General features: G+C 41.6%; 1 protein-coding gene across 1 annotated transcript in view; it reads left to right on the top strand.

Annotated features, from left to right (window-relative positions):
• Nucleotides 1-21,972, top strand: part of cfap47 (cilia and flagella associated protein 47) — a 433,070-nt gene that overhangs the window by 179,902 nt on the left and 231,196 nt on the right. Inside the window, exon 44 of the mRNA XM_033032292.1 lies at nucleotides 1,687-1,870. Coding sequence (XP_032888183.1) covers nucleotides 1,687-1,870 — 184 coding nt within the window. The remainder of the gene's footprint in view (nucleotides 1-1,686; nucleotides 1,871-21,972) is intronic.

Raw genomic sequence — 21,972 nt, 5'->3', positions numbered from 1 at the left:
GCACCAACGACTGCACCTTCACTGACTCCTCTGTCAAGCTTTTCAAGTTTGCGGACGACACAACCCTGATTGGACTGATCCAGGATGGGGAGGAATCTGCCTACAGATAGGAAGTGACACAGCTGGCGTCCTGGTGCCATCGCAACAACCTGGAGCTCAATGCTCTTAAGACAGTGGAATTGATTGTAGACTTTAGGAGAGCTCCCCCTCCCCACTCACCATCAACAACTCCACAGTCAGATCTTTGGAGTAATTTAAGTTCCTTGGAACCATCATCTCCAGGGACCTAAAATGGAAGGCCACTATCGACTCCACAGTCAAAAAGGCCTAACAGAGAATGTACTTCCTGCGGCAGTTGAGAAAACACAATCTGCTACAGGCAATGTTGGTCCAGTTTTATACTGCCATCATAGAGTTTGTCCTCACCTTCTACATCATGGTCTGGTTTGGCTCAGCCACCAAGCATGACATCTGGAGGCTGCAACGTATTGTTCGATCAGCTGAGAAGGTTGTCGGCTGCAACCTTCTCCCCATTGACACTGCAAGGGCCACGAAGCGAGTGAGCAAGATCATCTCTGACCCCTCTCACCCTGGCCACATACTCTTTGAAGTTCTTCCCTCTGGGAGGCAACTCTGGACTGTCAAAGCCACCATAGTCAGACATAAAAACACTTTTTTTCCACAAGCAGTAGCTCCACTCAACAGCCTCCTTTTGCTCTGGTATTTTATTTTATTCTTCACATATTTAAATTATAATGTTTTATTTTTAATTGTCTACTGTATATCATGTTGTTATCCTTGCGAGCAAAGCACCAAGGCAAATTCCTTGTATGTATACATACTTGGCAAATAAAATTTATTCAATTCAATTTAGACTTTGAAGTAGCGGAGCCTTCTCAAAAAGCACAACTGGCTCTGACCCTTCTTGTACAGGGCCTCAGCGTTCCTGGACTAGTCCAGTTTACTGCACAGGTACACTTCAAAGTATTTGTACACCCTGGTAAATTGCACATCCACAGCATTGATGGAGACAGGAGACAGGTGTGTTCCTCTTCACCTAAAGTCCACCACTAACTCCTTAGTCTTGTCGGTGTTTAGCTGCCGGTGATTCTGCCCACACCACTCAACAAAGTAAATGACTACACCTTTGTATTCAGCTTCCCTCCCCTCACTGATGCAGCCCACATTTGCAGAGTCATCTGAAAACTTCTGCAGCTGGCAGGAGTATGAGTTATAGCTGAAGTAGATGTGAAGTATTACAGCGCCAGAGACCCGGGTTCAATCCTGAATACAGGTGCTGTCTGTATGAAGTTTATGCGTCAACCCTGTGACAGCGTGGGTTTTCTCCGGGTGCTCCTGGTTCCTCCCACACTCCAAACACATGCAGGTTTATAGGTTTATAGGTTAATTTTTTCTTTAGTAAAAATTGTAAAGTGTCCATAGTGTTCGGGTACAGGGTGATCGCTGGTCGGTGAGCCGAAGGGCCTGTTTCCACACTGTATTTCTAAAGTCTAAAATCTATGGTCTAAAGTTTTGCACCACTGAGCAGATGTAGGTTTTATCTTTTTCTACACGAGAAGAAATATCACAATAGATAAATAGTAAATGTTTCATTTTTCACAAGTGAATTTTTGAATAGTTCATATAGAAATTAACAAAAATAATTTTCACATTTTATTTGAACAGCTAAAAATATCTCACTCCCCTGGAAAATATTGCAAAAATCCAAGATGTGTTGACTACACCATAGAGCTGTCTGCGCCTAAGCACTTTGAATGTCCAGATACAGTATCTGTTCCTATAATCAGAGTACACAGGGGAAATTTCAAGTCACATTTGAAGCCTGGAGGTCTGAACTTCAGTGAAATAGGTAAAGTATACATTATTTTATCTTTTGGCATTCACACCTATTACAGGAATTATTAACCGAATTTGCCTGTTGGATTTTGATGTGAGTAGGTACTGATTGTATGAACAATTTACTTCTCAAATTTTAATCTGTAATTAAAGTCGATTAATACTTTTTTGTGACTTGCTGAATTAAGTTACTAAAAAAATGGATTTTCTTAGTTATATTTCACTGCAACATTACTGGGGAAAGTGATATACAGTGCTTGTAATATAAGGGTGATATATTGAGAAGACCTTTGACAAGTCACCATGCATGCATCAGGCTATAGGAAAATATTAAGAGTATGGAATAATGAGATCATTAATTTACATTGAATACTCATTCCCTCTGTAAATTACGATACGATAAAACTTTATTAAATAAATTAAATAAATTATGCAAATTATCTGATCAAGGGAATGCTGCTATTTCTAAAGCAGACAGTACTGTTTCTCACCCTGAAGCATTTCTTCATAAGGACCAAATATTCTCCAATATTGGCAGTTTGGAATCAACTGGAGGATTGTTCTCTGGCATTTCTGAGCATTGCCATTGAGACAGAAATTTCAGGAATTTGTGATGGAAATTAAAAAAACATTTATCCTAAGCTATGGGTTCCTGCCTCAAAAGCTGTCTCCAGTTTTCTTTATTCAATTGTGAGAGAATTAGTGAAATTATTTTCAAATTATAAAGTAATGTTCATTGAATTGAGTGAAAAATAAATTCATTAATGATAAACACTTTTTTGAGTTTGACATCTTCAGCAAAGCTGGCATTAATTGTCCACACCCAAATGCTCTCAGGAAAATGTAAGTTCCCACCTCCTAAAAGTGCGGCAGCCCTTCTAGTGTATTCCTGGAATACTCATTGGTGTATTTCAGATATTAAACCACCCGTTCCAAAGGAATAGCAATATACAGTGGAAAGTATTCAGACCCCTTCACTTTTTCCTCATTTTGTTACGTTACAGCCTTATTTTAAAATGGATTCATTTAAAATTCATTTTTGTATCATCAATCTACACACAATACCCCAGAATGAAGAAGCGAAAACAGATGTTTAGAAATTTTTACAAAGTAATTAAAAATAAATTACTGAAATATCACATTTACATAAGTATTCAGACCCTTTGCTATGGCACTCAAATTTGAGCTTAGGTTCATCCTGTTTCCATTTATTATCCTTGAGAGCAAGTCCCAAAGAGCACAGTGGCCTTCATCATTCTTAAATGGAAGACCCTTGGAGCCACCAGGACTCTTCATAGAGCTGGCCGCCCGGCCAAACTGAGCAATCAGGGGAGAAGGGCCTTGGTCAGGGAGGTGACCAAGAACCCGATGGTCTCTCTGACAGAGCTGCAGAGTTCCTCTGCGGAGATGGGAGAACCTTCCAGAAGGACAACTATATCTGCAGCACTCCACCAATCTGGCCTTTATGGTAGAGTGGCCAGACGGAAGCTACTCCTCAGTAAAAGGCAGATTGCAGTCCGCTTGAAGTTTGCCAAAAGGCATGAGAAACAAGATTCTCTGGTCTGATGAAACTAAGATTGAACTCTTTGGCTTGAATGCCAAGTGTCACGTCTGGAGGAAACCAGGCACCGCTCATCACCTGGCCAATACCATGCCTATGGTGAAGCATGGTGGTGGCAGCATCATGCTGTGGGGAAGTTTTTCGGCGGTAGGAACTGGGAGAGAAGTTAAGATCAAGGGAAAGAAGAACGGAGCAAGGTACAGGGTGATCAAAAGGGAACTGCAGATGCTGGAATATCGAAGGTACACAAAATTGCTGGGGAAACTCAGCGGGTGCCGCAGCATCTAGGGAGCGAAGGAAATAGGCGACGTTTCGGGCCGAAACCCTTCTTCAGACTGATGGGGGGGGGGGGGAAAGAAAGAAGGAAAAGGGGAGGAGGAGGAGGAGCCCGAGGGCGGGCGGATGGGAGGGTGGGAGGAGACAGCTAGAGGGTTAAGGAAGGGGAGGAGACAGCAAGGGCTAGCCAAATTGGGAGAATTGTATGTTAATGCCATAAGGACGCAAGGTCCCCAGACGGAATATGAGGTGCTGTTCCTCCAATTTCCGCTGTTGCTCACTCTGGCAATGGAGGAGACCCAGGACAGAGAGGTCGGATTGGGAAAGGGAGGGGGAGTTGAAGTGCTGAGCCACCGGGAGGTCAGGTAGGTTCACCTGTATCTCCTCCAACCTCATCTACTGCATCCGCTGCTCTAGATGTCAGCTGATTTACATCGGTGAGACCAAGCGTAGGTTGGGCGATCGTTTCGCCGAACACCTCCGCTCAGTCCGCAATAACCTACCTGACCTCCCAGTGGCTCAGCACTTCAACTCCCCCTCCCATTCCCAATCCGACCTCTCTGTCCTGGGTCTCCTCCATTGCCAGAGTGAGCAACAGCGGAAATTGGAGGAACAGCACCTCATATTCCGTCTGGGGACCTTGCGTCCTTATGGCATTAACATAGAATTCTCCCAATTTGGCTAGCCCTTGCTATCTCCTCCCCTTCCTTAACCCTCTAGCTGTCTCCTCCCACCCTCCCATCCGCCCGCCCTCGGGCTCCTCCTCCTCCTCCCCTTTTCCTTCTTTCTTTCCCCCACCCCCCATCAGTCTGAAGAAGGGTTTCGGCCCGAAACGTCGCCTATTTCCTTCGCTCCATAGATGCTGCTGCACCCGCTGAGTTTCCCCAGCAATTTTGTGTACCTAAGGTACAGGGTGATCCTTGATGAAAACCTGCTCCAGAGCGTTCTGGACCTCAGACTGGGGTGGAGGTTCACCTTCCAACAGGACAATCACCCTAAGCACACAGCCAAGACAATGCAGGAGTGGCTTCGTGACAAGTTTGTGAATGTCCTTGAGTGGCCTAGCCAGAACCCGGACTTGAACCCGATCGAACACCTCTGGAGGGACCTGAAAATAGCTGTGCATCGACACTCCCCATCCAACCTGACGGAGCTTGATAGGATCCGGAGAGAAGAATGGGAGAAATTACCCAAATACAGGTGTGCCAAGCTTGAAGCGTCATACCCAAGAAGAATTGAGGCTGTAATCGCTGCCAAAGGTGCCTCAACCAAGTTCTGAGTAAAGGGTCAGAATAGTTATGTAAATGTGATATTTCAGTTATTTCTTTTTAATTACTTTGCAAAATTTTCTAAACACCTGTTTTTGCTTTTTTATTATGGGAGATTGTGTGTAGATCGATGATTAAAAAAATGAATTGAATCCATTTTAGAATAAGGCTGCAACGTACCAAAATGTGGAAAAAGTGAAGGTTCTGAATGTTTTCTGAATGCACTGTATTTGCTAGTCAGGATGCTATGTGACCAAGTGAAGAGCTATCAAGTGGAGAAGATCCTATGCACCTGCTGTCCATGTCTTTGGTGGTAGACCAGTTACAATTTGGAGCTGCCGTCAAAATGGGCAGGGCTTATGTATGCAGTGCAATTTGTAGACGGTAAACGATAATCTGATTGTAAAGGAGATTATTATTTAGGGTGACGGTAGACACAAAATGCTGGAGTAACTCAGCAGGACAAGCAGCATCTCTGGAGAGAAGGAATGCGTAACGTTTTGGACCGAGACCTTTCTTCAGGGTGATAAATGGAGTATCAATCAAATGGGTAGCTTTGGCTGGATGGTGTTGAATGTTTTGAGTACTGTTGTGGAACTTGAGGAACATGCAGACAGGTTCCATTTCATTTGATGAGGAGCTGCGAATGGAATTGAACTTTATGCAATCGTCAATGAAGGTCCCTACTTCTGACTTTATGATGAAGAAAGATCATTGATGCTATGAAAATGATCATGCCCAGGATACTTCTCTGGCCGTTCTGCAGCAATATCCTTGGATTGGGATAATTGACTTACAATAGTCATGACCACCTCCTTTTGTGCAAAATATAAGTCCAAGCATTGGAGTGTTTTCTGTATGACGTACAATTTTGCCAGGGATCATTGACTTGGTCAAATAACACTCTAATGTTAAGGTCAGCTACTCTTACATCATCAAAGAATTTGGCTTTTTATTACACGTTTGGACCAACTCTGTGAAGAACTGAACAAAATCTAACCAAGGCATCAAAAAGCAGTTTATTGGTGAGTGAAGGGCCTGTCCCAGTTGGGCGTCATTTACGCGTAATTTAGGCAACATAATTTATGCGTCACGACGCGCGCATTACGCATGCATGGCGCGTGGTGAGGCGTGGTGGCGTAGGCAGTGATGCACAGTCATGCGCGGTGCCCCAGGAATTTGGGATTCACTAAATCTTTGTGCACCACCTACGTGACGCGCAAATGACGCCCAAGTGGGACTGGCCACTTGGCGTCATTTGCGCGTCACGCAGGTCGACAAAATCTTTGTGTGACAGCTGATAATTGTGGGATAATTAAGTAGTATTTAGGCAGATTGGTCGGCCAATTTTCCATGTTATTAAAAAGCTTGGTTAAAGGGGCAGTTTAAGAGGTTCTGAAACTCAAGATTTCAATTCTATATCCAGGATAATGTCCACTTAATTGGCTTAATCTGGCTTCTACAGTGATAGAGATTTCAGGAGGAAACAGATGAAACAGCATTTGTGGCTGAAACTGGTTGCAAATGCTTCACAGTCTCATCTGTGTTACTCATTTTGTGTCCTTTCACAGTCGAGGATTGTGATGCTCGGAGCTGCCTCTTCCTATTCACTATTCATGATAGTTTATGATGAGATACCATAGGACAGCAGAGCTTTGATTATTAGTTAGGAGCTGCTTAGTTCTGCTCATTGTGTGCTTTTTTAAATTGTTGTTTAGCATAGATGTAATCCAGCAGCACCAGGATGGCATCTAATCTTTATGCTTTAAATACTGTTAATTTATCCTTCAAAGGCATAAAAGTTAGATAAATATTCTTTCCATTTTTAAGGGATATTTTCTTGCTTGGGGACTAGAAATGTTATTAGAGATTTTATTAGAGATATTAGAGATAGAAAGCAATATACCTTGAAACTTACACCATCACTCACTCAGACCAGTCGATTTAATCAATTTTCTGTGATTCCTCAATAAATTTTAAAATCTTGATAAACTGTATTGAAACTTTCAATTGAGTGAATACTCATACGCTTTTAGGACAGGAAATTCAAAATTTCCAAAGCTGCAAAACTCTGAATTTAATTTTAATTCTGAATTTTAATAATTCTTGAACCTGCGCCCTCTCACTCCCCCACCTGGCTATCTGCCCATCATCTCTCACCACTGCGTTCACCTCTCACCTACTGGCCCCTGTCCAATCCATCCCCCTCTCCGCCTTATACAGGCTATCTTCCCTCTCCACTCTCAGTGCTGAAGCAAGGTCTCGACCTGAAACATCATCAATTCCCTCCCTGTAAACGTGTTGCTTGACTCGCTGAGTTCCTTGAACGGTTTGTTTTTTGCTCCTTTTTGCACTTTTCCACAGTGCAGCTATTACACCACCTTCCCTTTTAACTCCTTCCTTCCAACTAACCAGAAACCTCAAGTATTGTAGCTGAGATGTTGTCTGGACTGGTAGCTTTTTACTATTTCCACTTTCTTGATGTCAAGTGGAGAGAATTAAAGTGACTGAAGTCTGACTTCTGGGACTTGCATGGTGTTCGTAGAATTCTAACTTTCTGAGCACTTGTCAATAGCCATGTGGAAGTGACCAAAATATGAAATGTGGACATGACCAAATTAATTCAAATAATTTCTCAAAGAGATTCAATTGGCAGTCAACATTGAGTTTTCCCTACAAAAATCTTTCCTTACAGTCCTAATTGAAGATAACAAGTTGAACGAAGGTTTAATGTAAAATTCTAAATTATAGATAATTTAAATAAAGTGGGGTTGTTTCCCGTACTGAATGATTAACAGAAGGACTTGGATTGCATTCTCTGGAATGCCCAAGGTTGCTTTTCTCTAACATAAAAACATGTAGCTAAAGATGGCTGCAAACTGATGGTCAAGCCCTATGCAGTTTCATTCCCAGCTTGTTTTGAGAACCTGGACACATTTCATTTGATTCTGCAGCTTTGTGCAGCATGAATCTTAATGTTTCAAGGTCAGATTATTGTCACATGTACCAATTAAGGACTTTCTCAGGATAACAATAGTTAAATACAGCAAAAGGACATTCTAGCCTAGTTCAGTTCATTCTGAGGTGCATTTTGCAGATAGGTCTCAACTTCACTCTCGAAGGCTACCTATTTTTGCCAACACTGAAGTAAAGTTTTGTTTGTCTATAGTTTGTAGTTCAATGATATCTTGGTCAGGAAGAAAGTTTCTAGGTTTCCAGTACATGTAATCTTCTTGGATCTTTCCATGTCCTACTTGTCATATTGTTAATGGCACCTTGGAAGAAGCCCCATGCAGTTTGCCATGCTGATCTTTTTCGCACTAGTAAAGCAGTCTTTATCATGCTCTGTGACTGGAGCTGCAGTTGTAGCACACAGCATATTTCAACGTATACTGTATATCTTTACATCAATTTCTGTGCATTTCAATGTGTTGTAAATCTATGCATTTCTCTGTCCTAAAGATCTGTGTATTCTCAGTTAGCCAATACACAGTACTGAAATTGATTATTTTTTTTGGCTATTAAAGCAATCAATGGGATAATTTATAATATGGGGAGCATCAATCATAAACTTGAACTAGATTATTTTAAAGGTCTGTGTAAATATCCAAAGTACACAATCTGAAGTTCAAGATCATCTTTAATCAGTATCCATATTATAACGGTACAGCAGCAGGTCGTTAGTTGTTAGTACATCGTGACCGCTTCAAAGACTGACTAATGTAGGAAGTGGGTGTTAGTATGAATCATACAGTAGGATGGGGTTAGTGATGCTATTCTACTATGATTGGCTTTCATGCATAAACCAATCTATAGTCTGGATGGTACACAAAAAAGCTGGAGAAACTCAGCGGGTGCAGCAGCATCTATGGAGCGAAGGAAATAGGCAACGTTTCGGGCCGAAACCCTTCTTCAGACTATAGTCTGGATGATCTACTTCTGCTGTTATTCTCTCTATTCCTATGTGGGCACTATTTAATTAAAATATTTATGTTGAGTGAGTGACTGTGGTCTAATTTTAAGATTCATTCCATGTTCTGGAACTGAAGGAAGGAGTCAGCATCAAATCCCTGCATAATTTAAAAAAATGTTGATTAGATGACCCGTAGCTTTATAAACTCAAGGAAGTATGAGCTAAATTTAAGCAATTTGTAAAACTAAGATTGCATTAAATATGCAAATTAAACTGCTCTTCAGTGACAGACACTTAGTCAGTACCGTGGCTAAGTTTAATCATAAAATATATTCACTACTTCAAGCTCATTCCCTGACAAAAAATCGTGGCAACATTCCATTTGATTAAGTGAATCAGCAAGGTCACATACTTCCTATATTTTGAAGGAACTGCAGTCTGAAATAAGACACAAAATGCTGGAGCAACTCAGCGGGACAGGCAGCATCTCTGGAGAGAAGAAATGGGTGACGTTTCGGGTCGAGACCCTTCTTCAGTCTGAATCCGAAACGTCACCCATTCCTTCTCTCCAGAGATGCTGCCTGTCCTAATGAGTTATTCCAGCATTTCGTGTCTACCTTTGATTTAAACCAGCATCTGCATTTCTTTCCTACACATGTAGTCTGAAATAATATCCCTTTAACTCAGAGAAACCTTTAGGAAAATGTATTCATAATCATATTGAAATTAAAAATAAATTTAGGTCAATCAAATTAAATAAGCTCTTAATACTTTAGATAAAAGAAAAGTAAAGAACAAACAATTATTGACTAGAAAGAATAATAAGGTAGAGCTGATGATCTTGCCATTATGGCAGGTTTCAGTTCCACTTTTGAGGTAGTATTGATGAGTTTTGTTATTATTTATTTTATGCTTTTCTCTAACATAAAAAACATTTGAAACTTGATGGCTTTGAATTCAGGTTCATTATTTGGGATTTAATCTGAACAGGATGACCTAAAATGTTCAAGAAATAAATTAAAATTGAATTCACCAACAGCAATTTGTCCCAAACCATATTATGTAGGTGAAGCAAGGTGTAGGTTCTACCATTTCAGCCTACATTCCATTTGTACTTTACAAAATAATATACTGCAGCTAAATCCTCAGTTTTCTACCTTACTTTGCCAAATTAATAGTTAGGATACATTAAAATGCAATCCCACTTTTATTATATCCATCTGGCTGGCTGGTGCGTGGAGACCTGTAGCAACAACAAGCATGACACATACTGGACTTTGTCATGTCCTCTGGGTGGGTTTAAAGGACCAGATGAACTCTCACCTTCTCCCAATATCAGTCCATAAACTGTTGGGACAACCATAGAACTTCGATCAAAATTCAAGAACCCTGTGGAATAGTTGATTTTAGTTTCAGCTTAGTATTCATCGAACATAATAAAAAGATTCAGGCGTACATGAAAAATGCTTTAATATTTTGTCAATACAATGGGCATATAAATTTGATTGCAACAACTGGCATTTTAACAGGGACTGTTTCGCTTCCCTCCTGTTGACGGACATGCAGATAAGTGCGGGGTGTTGCATTTGGGGAAGTCAAACCAAGGCAGGATCTTCACGGTAAATGGAAAAGCTCTGGTGAGCATTGTAGAGCAGAAGCCTCTAGGAGTGCAGCTGCACAGCTCCTTGAAAGTGGCACTACAGGAAGATAAGGTGGTAAAGAAGGCTTTCAATATATTGGCCTTCATCAGTGTATTGAGTATAGCCTACCCAACCTCTCTCTAACACTCAGGCCCTCTTGGCAATACCCTCATAAATCTTCTATGCACTCTTTCCATCTCAGCAGCATCTTTCCTATAGCAGGGTGACCAACCCCAAATACAATACTCCAACTGTGCCGTACTCACTAACACCTTGTACAGCTGTAACATAACATCCCAACTTCTATACTCAATACCCTGACTGATGAAGGTCAATGTGCCGAAAGCCTTCTTGACCACCTTATCCACTTTTATATTTGGAAGTGGTCTTTGTGTCTTATGTGAGAGAAATTTTGATTTATCATTGCATGGTTCAGCTTGAATTACATTTTGTGATAATTTTACTTAAAAATGGGTGACACTGGAGCAGCCAGTAGAGCTGCTGCCTCATAGGACCACAGGACCAGAGACTTGTGTTCAGTCCTGACTTTAGATTCTGCCTGTGTGAAGTTAGCATTTTCTCCCCGTGATTGTGTAGCTTCCCTCTGGGTGATTTGATTTTCTCCACATCCCAAAGCTATGTGAATTGGTAGCTGATTTGGCCTCTGTAAATTACTCCTGGTGTGGAGGAAGTTGATGGGAATATGGGTAGAACAAAAAGTGGGATAACTGTGGTGTAGTATAAATGGATAGTTTGTGTGGACAGGATGTGACGAAGGTCCTACTTGTAAGCTGCATCTCCCTATGACTAAGATTGCAATGAGAACCTGTTTATCCCAATGAGAGTTTACATAAACAAACAAGTTTTAATACATGAATATCAACAGGTCATTTTTCAGAATGGCATATATGGCATTTTATTATAAAATATTGCTTGATATTTGCTTGCCACAAGTTCATGACTTTAAATTGCATTTAAAATATGATTGTGTAATTTCCAATTAAATCTGTCCTGAAATGAAGTTTTGTAAATTACAACTGACAGTTGAGATGAGATCCTATACAAGTCCTGTGTTTAAGGACAGTCACTTTCAATGATGTAAGTCGACACGGCATAATTATTATTACAAAATTCAAAATCGATTTATTATTTTCCCATATACTCATAAACACCTTTGACTACAGAACAAAGTAATTCACTATTCTTTTAGCATGTTTTATGGAAATATAAATGTGTATTTCTCTTCTACCAATGTAATCGGTAGTCAGGATGGGATAGGATTGTGTTGGTAATTCAGAACCTATTGATAGACAGTCAATTCAATTATTTTTTTATATTTAAGAAATATAGCTAACTTTTAAAAGGTACAATTTGACTTTCAAAAAGGGCAGGATATCTTTCAGTAATGGACAAAGTGCTGGATAAACTCAGTGGGTCTGGCAGTCTCTGGAGAACTTGCCAAGGTGACGTTTCGGGTTGAAAACATGCTTCAGACTGATTGCAATAGGAGGGAGAAAGTTGGAAAATAGGTGCGGGATGGGACAAAGCCTGGCAAGTGATAATACTTTTATATGAACTTATTCAGAATTTCTTCTCAGAACTGACCAATAGACAACCATATTGCTGAGTTTAAATCTTCATCCAGGTGTCAGGGATTTGTCTATTATCGCTCCCACTTGTGAAAGACAGCCCACAGAGCTAAATTATGTTGTTTTTATGAAGGGGTACAGGAAGTCTCCCATAATCTCACTGATCTGCAGAATAAGAGCCCCGCTAATCTTTCTGACCTAAGAGAAAGCCCCCGGTATTTGATACCTTTGTTTCTGTACGAGATATCAATGAATAATATACTAGCAGTATTCTAGTCATCTAATATCTAAAAGTTATCAATGGAAGTTTCCAAATGAAGGACATTAGAATATTTTTTTTAGACTGCAGCTGCTGGAATAAATAAATAAATAAATAAATGCTGGGTATACTCAGCATATCAGGTTGCACCTGTGGGAAGAGAAACAGAGCTAACATTTCAAATTGAAGATCCTTTGTCAGATTTTAATTTATTAGATTATATTTGTAAAGAGTTTATAGCAACAACTCCTGGCTTTAGCATATTGCATTGATGGAAATTCCTGTGAAAGAAAATTGTATTCGTTTTGAGAATAACAGTGGCTGATATCACAATTAGAAGATGTGTACAACAGTGCCCTGTAAACAGTGGGTGAAGTATTGCTAGCTGTCAACTAATGAACACCAGATTGCATTTATATTCTTATATCCTTTGGCACTTAATATGTAGCTCAATCATTGCCAGTGTGGAGCAGGTTATCTCGACCTATTTGCAGTTGTTTGCAGGTGTAGTGCCACATTTCCTTGCATTGTTTGGACATGTCCTCCTCTGCAATGGTAGAGTATTGCCTGCATCCTTTCTTCTGAGAGTTTCGTGCAATTTGATGCATTGAATTTCACAGTAAATACAATTCATGGTCATCCATGTCCTATTTTTGTAACATTTTCAGCAATTGTTTATTTATTAATTAATGCTTCAATCACTATCTCAAGTAAATTATTCTGCAATATAAGAGAGTTCTGCATGAAACAATTTTTCTTGTTCTTTGTCCTGAATCTCCTATACTTAAATTTATAGTCTATGACTCCTCACCTCGACCTCTCCATCATCATAAATAGTCTGCTTCTATCCTATTACCTTTCATGGTTTGAAATATCTCTATTGAATTTTACTTTTATCTTTTCTGTCATGGCAAGAACAGTCCTATAAGCAATACTCAATATGATACATGTATCTGCTCAGCAAATAGTTGGAAGAGACTCAATGTTCACTGATTTTCAGATTGAATTAATTCCATAAACACCACTGCATGTTCACTTAGATTGTAAGAGCATGGCTATTGATATCACTTTTTGTAGTCTTTTATTTCAAAAATATTGAAAACAACAATTGATGGTTAGGGCGGAATGTGTACCTTCATTGCTGATGTTAACATACAGATGTGAGTGCACTGACAGATAACACACGTTGACTAATGCACACAACCCATGCCTCCAAGTCAGCTTCCCTCCATGCGCCTTGCCCAGACCTCATCAATCTCAATTGCTATAATTGCTGAATTTCCTGCCTCTCACTCAGATCCATGAACATGTTAAAGTCCATGCAGTAAAGCCTGATCTCCAGTCATCACCCTTTTCTATTGCCTTGCCCTGTCTATTCTATGTGGTAGTTGCTTTGTAATGGTCACCTAAAAATAAGTTACATGGAGGTATCTTGCACTCCCCATGATGTTTATGACTTAGAATGTCAGGACTCTCATGGACAGCCCCAACAGCACCAGAATTGTCACGCTGTTCAATGTTCTGACATTGGCATAATCGAGTAGGAGATGGCCAGGTTAATGAAAAAGGCAGTAGTACAGCAGACAAGGGTCCGCATGGTAGGCTGCTCTGGAAGGTAAGATCGCATGGGATCCAAGAATAGATATAATAATAATAATAATAATAATAATAATAATAATAATAATAATAATAATAATAATAATAATAAATACTTTATTGATCCCCTCAGGGAAATTCAGATGTCCAGAGACCCCCAACCAACAAACCCACAGATTCAAAACAAACGCAGACAGAAAATACATAGAATACAATGTGGACACTACCTGAGAGCAATAAATACTTAAAAAGACCAATAACAAACAAATTAAAAATTAAAAATTGCAAAATGCATCCCCCTACAGCCTAGCGGTCCGAATTATAAAATCTAATGGCTGCAGGGGTGAAGGATCTCCTGAACCGCTCCGTTCTACAGGGCAGGGAGAGGAGCCGGTTGTTGTTCCGAGTGCTCTTTTGACTCTCCAGAATTACATGGAGGGGATGCCCGGGGTTTTTCAGGATGACCTGCACCTTGTGCCTCATACGCCTCAAGCACATCCATCCCAGAGTCTACTCTCCCCTCCAGCACTGAGCTAGCTCGTTTAACCAGTTTGACCAGCTTCTTGTTGTTTTTTGCACTAATGCTGTTGCCCCAGCAGACAACAGCGTAGAAAATAACACTTGCAACCACAGTGTTGTAAAACATGTGCAGCACAGATAGCTGAATGGATAGCAAATTGACTCCATGGAAGGAAGCAGAGGGTAATGGTGGAAGGTTGTTTCTCGGACTGGAGGCCTGTGACTAGTGGTATGCGTCAGGGTTTGGTGCTGGGCCAGTTACTGTTTGTCATCTTCATCAATGATTTGAATGAGAACATACAGGGCAGGATTAGCAAGTTTGCTGATGATACAAAAGTGGGTGGTTTTGCAGATAGTGAAGATGGTTGTGAAAGATTGCAGCAGGATCTGGATCGATTGGCCAGGTGGGCTGAGGAATTGATGATGTAATTTAAACAGAGAAGTATGAGGTGTTGCAATTTGGGATGTATAATAAGGGCAGGTGAATTGTAGGCCTCTGGGGAGCAGAGGGATCTAGCAGGTGCACAATTCCTTGAAGGTCAAATCGCAGGTAGATAAGGTGGTCAAAAAGGCTTTTGGCACAATGGCCTTCATCAGTCAGAGTATTGAGTATAGATGCTGGGAAGTCATGTTGCAGTTGTATAAGACATTGGTGAGACTGCATTTAGAATATTATGTTCCGTTCTGGGCATCATGTTATAGGAAAGATATTGCCAAGCTTGAAAGGGTTCAGAAAAGATTTGCAAGAGGATGAGGGGTGATCTTATAAAGGTGTATACAATCATGAGAGGAATAGATCGGGTAGATGCACATGGTCTCTTGCCCAGAGAAGGGGAATCGAGGACCGGAGGACATAGGTTCAAGGTGAAGGGGATAAGATTTAATAGGAATCCGAGGGGTAACTTTTTCGCACAAAGGGTGGTGGGTGTATGGAACAAGCTGCCAGATGAGGTATTTGAGGCTGGGACTATCCCAATGTTTAAGAAACAGTTAGACAGGTACACTAATAGGACAGGTTTGGAGGGATATGGACCAAGCGCAGGCAGGGGGGACTAGTGTAGCTGGGACATGTTGGCCGGTGTGGGCAAGTTGGGTCTGTTTCTACACTGGATAATTCTATGGCTCTATGAGTTCATCATGATTTATAAGGAGAAATAGGAATAGGAACAGTGTCTTATTGAGATGGTATTGCCATGAAGAACAAACTAATCTGACATCTCATTGATATCCTTGTGTGATGAGTGAATGCCTCATGACCTCACATGTAACCGCCATGTTGGTGTTATCAGCACACGTGCCTTATCTCTGGAACCTTCGGGTGAGGCCAATGATGATTTGCATTCAGACCTTGAGAAAACCCTGGAGTGTATCCCAGAAAGAGACAAAATAATTCTACTTTGGGTCTTCAAGTCAAGGGTTGGGAAGGATGCAAATCTCTTGAAAAGGTATGATTGGCAAAGAAGGAGAAAGAAAAGCTAACTCAGTAAGAATCCTCCTCCTAGACTGTACTGAAAACATAAGAGAGTAATTTCTGTACCTTGACAGCCCTGAAATCCATCACAATTAGCACCTGTGAAGAGTTTCTAGGTTTCTTCACTAGAAAGCACCAGGATCGGTTTGATGAGAAAGATCAGTATGTGCAGGAGCTAATTAACCATAAGCCAAGGTATACTTGAATCAGTTTTGAAGCTCCACCATTCCACAAGGGGAAATAAACAGGTCTACAGACATTTGAAGACTGAGGTCAGATTAATCATTCATAAGCAAAAGAACAGATGCTGGGTCGAAAGAACACAGGATATCGAGCGATGAGCAGATAATTACACTGCATGAATGCTTTAATGCTGTCAATAACCACCTGAGCCAACAGCCAAATGCTCATTCATTGAGAGACAAGCATAAAGCAGAGCTTATCAAAGGCAAAGAGCCAATCACTCTGTGCTGGATGGAGCATAGAAACATAGGCGCAGGAGTAGGCCATTCGGCCTTTCGAGCCAGCACCGCCATTCAATATCACGGCTGATCATCCAAAATCAGTACCCCGTTCCTGCTTTTTCCCCATATCCCTTGATTCCTGTAGCCCTGAGCTAAATTTAACTCTCCCTTGTCCCGGTGCGCTCCCGTTTTTCCCACCATCTCTCCACCTGCCGTCATCCTCCACCCCCCACCCCCCACCCATTCAGTAATTCAGAATGAAGGAGATTTGGAAACCTTGGGCAAATTGCTTTCTTTATTTTTATTTTTTTGAGCGTGAGAAATTCTATGTCCCACCAGTCTTCTTTCAAAATTTAGCAACCCAAAATGGGAGTGTGTTTCATTGCCGGGAAATACGGTACTTTATTCAGAGATTTGGCTTTTGAAGACTTTATAAAAGTCGACTGACAGCTGGAGAGAACAATCTGCGCTTGCGCGGTTTAAGATTTTTTTAAAACCGACTAACTGCCTACCCTGAGTAATTACTCACGGCACGTGCCTGGTGAGACCGATGTCGGGAGCTCCAAACAATGCAGAAGGTTTCCACCAACCCCAACCCGGGGTCAGATCGCCCGGTGCGTGGGAGCTGAGATCCCCCATCCCCCCCGATGCAGGAGCTTGATTGCCCTGACGTGGATGGGCCCGACCACCGGCTACGGGAGCCATGATCGTCCTGTCAACGGAAGGCTCGAGGCCTCGAACGTGGCAGAACAAAGAAGGGAAGAGATTTAATTTTTTTTTGCCTTTCTCAATAAACAATAGGTGCAGGAGTAGGCCATTCGGCCCTTCGAGCCAGCACCGCCGATGAGGAATGTGGAATGTGGAGGAGTCACTGTGGTGCATGTTTATGTCAAAATGTAATTTGTGTGTCCTGTTGCTTTTTATTGGTATGACTACATGGCAAATGAAATTCCTCATATGTTGCAAAACATACTTGTCTAATAAAGTAAGATTATGATTAATCTGACATCTCATTGAAATCCTTGTGTGATGAGTGAATGCCTCATGACCTCACATGTAACCGCCATGTTGGTGTTATCAGCACATGTGCCTTATCTCTGGAACCTTCGGGTGAGGCCAATGATGATTTGCATTCAGACCTTGAGAAAACCCTGGAGTGTATCCCAGAAGGAGACAAAATAATTCTACTTTGGGTCTTCAAGTCAAGGGATGGAAAGGATGCAAATCTCTTGAAAAGGTATGATTGGCAAAGAAGGAGAAGGAAAAGCTAACTCAGAAGGAATCCTCCTCCTTACAAAGTACATTTGAGAGTTATCTCTGTACCTTGACAGTCCTGAAATCCATCACAATCTTCTTCTTATTGAGCCCACACACAAGATTAGAAGTTGTTCAGCCAGAGCTGAACACGCTTCTCAGCATCTGCATAGAATGGTGTCTGTCTTGTCGCTTCTTGTGCTTCTTGTGCGTGGTGGTGGAAAGATTGGTGGAAACAGGGCCGCGACGTGAACAATTAGCACCTGTGAAGAGTTTCTTGGCTTCTCCACTAGAAAGCACCAGGATCGGTTTGATGAGAAAGATCAGTATGTGCAGGAGCTAATTAACCATAAGCCAAGGTATTCTTGAATCAGTTTTGAAGCTCCACCATTCCACAAGGAGAAATAAACAGCTCAACAGACAATTGAAGGCTGAGGTTTGATGAATCATTCATAAGCAAAAGAACAGATGCTGGGTCGAAAGAACACAGGAGATCGAGTGATGAGCTGATAATTACACTGCATGAATTCTTTAATGCTGTCAATAACCATCTGAGCCAACAGCCAAATGCTCATTCATTGAGAGACAAGCATAAAGCAGAGCTTATCAAAGGCAAAGAGCCAATCACCCCCTGCTGGATGGAGCATAGAAACATAGAAAAATAGGTGCAGGAGTAGGCCATTCGGCCTTTCGAGCCAGCACCGCCATTCAATATGATCACGGCTGATCATCCAAAATCAGTACCCTGTTCCTGCTTTTACCCCATATCCCTTGATTCCTTTAGCCCTGAGCTAAATTTAACTCTCTCTTGAAAACATCCAGTGAACTGGCCTCCGCTGCCTTCTGTGGCAGAGAATTCCACAGATTCACAACTCTCTGGGTGAAGAAGCTTTTCCTCATCTCAGTCCTAAATAACCTACCCCTTATTCTTAAACTATAACCCCTGGTTCTGGACTCCCCCAACATCGGGAACATATTTCCTGCATCTAATCTAGCCTGTCCACTCCTTTAAGAATTTTATATGTTTCTATAAGATTCCCTCTCATCCTTCTAAATTCCAGTGAATACAAGCCCAGTCGACCCATTCTTTCATCATATGTCAGTCCCACCATCCCGGGAATTAACATGGTGAACCTATGCTGCAATCCCACAATGGCGATAATGTCCTTCCACAAATTAGGAGACCAAATTTGCACACAATACTTCAGGTGCGGTCTCACCAGGGCCGTGTACAAATGCAGTAGGATCTCCTTGCTCCATAACTCAAATCCTCTAGCAATGAAGGCCAACATGCCATTAGCTTTCTTCACTGCCTGCTGTACTTGCATGCTTACTTTCAGGTGACTGATGTACAAGCACACCCAGTTCTCGTTGCATCTCCCCTTTTCCTAATCTGACACCATTCAGATAATAATCTGCCTTCGTGTTCTTGCCACCAAAATGGATATCCTCACATTTATCCACACCATACTGCATCTGCCCATTCACCCAATCTATCCAAGTCACCCTGCAGCCTCATTGCATCATCGCAGCTCACACTTCCACCCAGCTTTGTGTCATCCGCAAACTTGGAGATGTCACATTTAATTCCCTCATCTAAATCGTTGATATATATTGTAAATAACTGGGGTCGCAGCACCGAGTCTTGTGACACCCCACTAGTCACTGCTTTGCCATTCTGTAAAGGACATGTTAATTCCTACTCTTGCTTCCTGTCTGCCAAACAGTTCTCTATCCATGTCAATACCTTACCCCCAATACCATGTGCTCTAATTTTGCACTAATCTCTTGTGTGGGACCGTCAAAGGCTTTGTGCAAGTCCAGATACACCACATCCAATAGCTCTCCCTTATCCGTTCTACTTGTTACATCCTCAAAAAATTGTAGAAGATTAGTTAAGCATGATTTTCCCTTCATAAATCCATGCTGACTTTGACCGATCCTGTCGCTGCTTTCCAAATGCGCTGCTATAACATCTTTAACAATCGACTCAAGCATCTTCCCCACTACCGATGTATGGCTAACTGGTCTAGAATTCCCCGTTTTCTCTCTCCTTTCTTAAAAAGTGGGGTTACATTGGCTACCCTCCAGTCCACAGGAACTGATCCAGAGTCGAGAGAACATTGGAAAATGATCACCAATGCATCCATGATTTCTTGGGCCACCTCCTTGAGTACTCTGGGATGCAGGCCATCAGGCCCTGGGGATTTATCTGCCTTCAGTCCCAACAGTTTACCTAACACCATTTCCTGACTAATGTGGATTCCCTTAAATTCCTCCCTCCCACTAGATCCTCGGTCCCCTTGTATTTCTGGGATAATGTTTGTGTCTTCCTTAGTGAAGACAGAACCAAAGTACTCGTTAACTGTTCTGCCATTTCTTTGTTTCCCATTATAAATTCACCTGTCTCTGATTGTAAGGGACCTACATTTGTCTTCACTAATCTTTTCCTTTTTACATATCTGAAGAAGAATCCGTTTTTATATTCCCCGCAAGCTTTCTTTCATGCTCTCCCCCCCCCCCTCTTAATGAACCCCTTTGTCCTTCTCTGTTGAGTTCTAAATTTCTCCCAGTCCTCCACTCTGCTGCTTTCTCTGGCCAAATTATATGCCTTTTCCTTGGATTAAACACTATCCTTGATTTCCCTCGTTAGCCATGGTTGAGCCGCCTTTCCCATTTTATTTTTTCGCCAGACAGGGATGAACAATTTTTGGAGTCCATCTTTAAATTTTTGCCATTGCATCTCCACCATCAACCCTTTAAGTATAATTTGCCAGTCTATCCTAGCACTTTAAAGAAGAACTCAAATGAAACTCTGTGCTGTGTTTCGTGCTATCCCACAGAAAAATGGTTCAGTCTCACTGCCAAACCAGACTGCCCAAAAATTGAAAAGGCTGTGTGTCAATTGGAAGATGACAGGGCTTTGAGCATATCAAGGGTCTGATGAAGTTCTGTGTGACACTGTTTGGAGCAAAAGGTATCAGGCTGAAAATGCTGAATGTCTTTTTTTCAATTGCCCTGCTGACTTGCTGAGTTTTTTCAGCGTTTTCCTTTTTTTAATCTCTGTACAGACTATCCCAATTAAAAATGTGATCAAACAAGACTTGACACATCACTTCCACCTCACACCCGACAAGCTTGTTGCAGCAGTGTAGATAATCTACAGAATCAATGTGAAACTATTCAATTTATGCCACTCCACTCCAGAACCAAGGACACCGTGGGCTTAGTCAGTGAGCTCTGGAATGCAGAGTCCACTTGCATATGTTCATATTTGGAGGATGAGTTGTAAGTAACTGTCACTGAAATGCTAAAGAGAATGGATCTTATGCCAAGCATCCAAATAAAATGAATCCTTCACTAAGCTGCCCCTTATGTACATGACCACAATCGTCTCACTCCAGCCCCCCCCCCCCCCCCCCCCCCCGCCCCAACAATAAAGGGTGAGGGTGTCTCCAGTGTTTGCTCCTAGTGTTTGCTCCTTTGGCCTTTAGTTATCTGAAGAAAAGTGTTTGAAGAACAATTCCTCAAAATGGGCAAAACGTCTCATTATTCAATGTGCAGCAGTATCCTCCATCTTGTACTGCTCATAGACGTGGACTACTTACCCCAGGGACTCCTGCACACTGGAGAGATACATCAATGCTACCTGCAAAATCCTTCAAATTTACTGTGACAATGAGCAAATGCACATCGGCCTCATCGCTCAGGGCAACCTTTCTGCATTGGGACTATAGTTGCACCAACTCAGACACTTCCCATCCATCATTGCTTTCAACCTCCTTGTGCCATCTGTGACAGATGCTGCGATCTCTCATTGGCCTCATCAGCCATTTTGCAACCCACAATGATGGACTGCAGGCAGGTCATCCTCAATGCAACAGACTGCCCTGGAAACAGAAGAAATGGTAACCTTTTTATGCTTTAATCGGGTGCCCAGATGGTTGGGACATTCCAGTAGCAGCTCATGTAAGTTTCTTCTTGAAAGGTTGGAGTGTGGTTTTTTTTGGCTACTTAGCTTTGAAGAGAAATGCATGCATTTCTGCATTTTTTAAATTATAAAGCAACTGCAACTTGAATCGAAGAAAGAAATCACTGAGAACATTTTAATTTCACTGCTTATTGTGCACGTTTGGTAAATATTTAGCTATTAATTAGTAATTGTACAGTTGGATCTGCATCTTCAGTTTGTCAGATTAAATGTCAGATTGAACGATAAGATGTATCAATAGCAGCCATATATCATACTGGATCTTGCCTGGACCTTTAGCTAATTTCAGCACTGAATAAACTCTGTCCGTCTCC

This window comes from Amblyraja radiata, chromosome 14, assembly GCF_010909765.2.
Source record: "Amblyraja radiata isolate CabotCenter1 chromosome 14, sAmbRad1.1.pri, whole genome shotgun sequence".
NCBI classification, from domain to species: Eukaryota; Metazoa; Chordata; class Chondrichthyes; order Rajiformes; family Rajidae; genus Amblyraja; species Amblyraja radiata.
The sequence above is the reverse complement of the archived record's forward strand: the minus strand, read 5'-3'. Positions and strand labels throughout refer to the sequence as shown.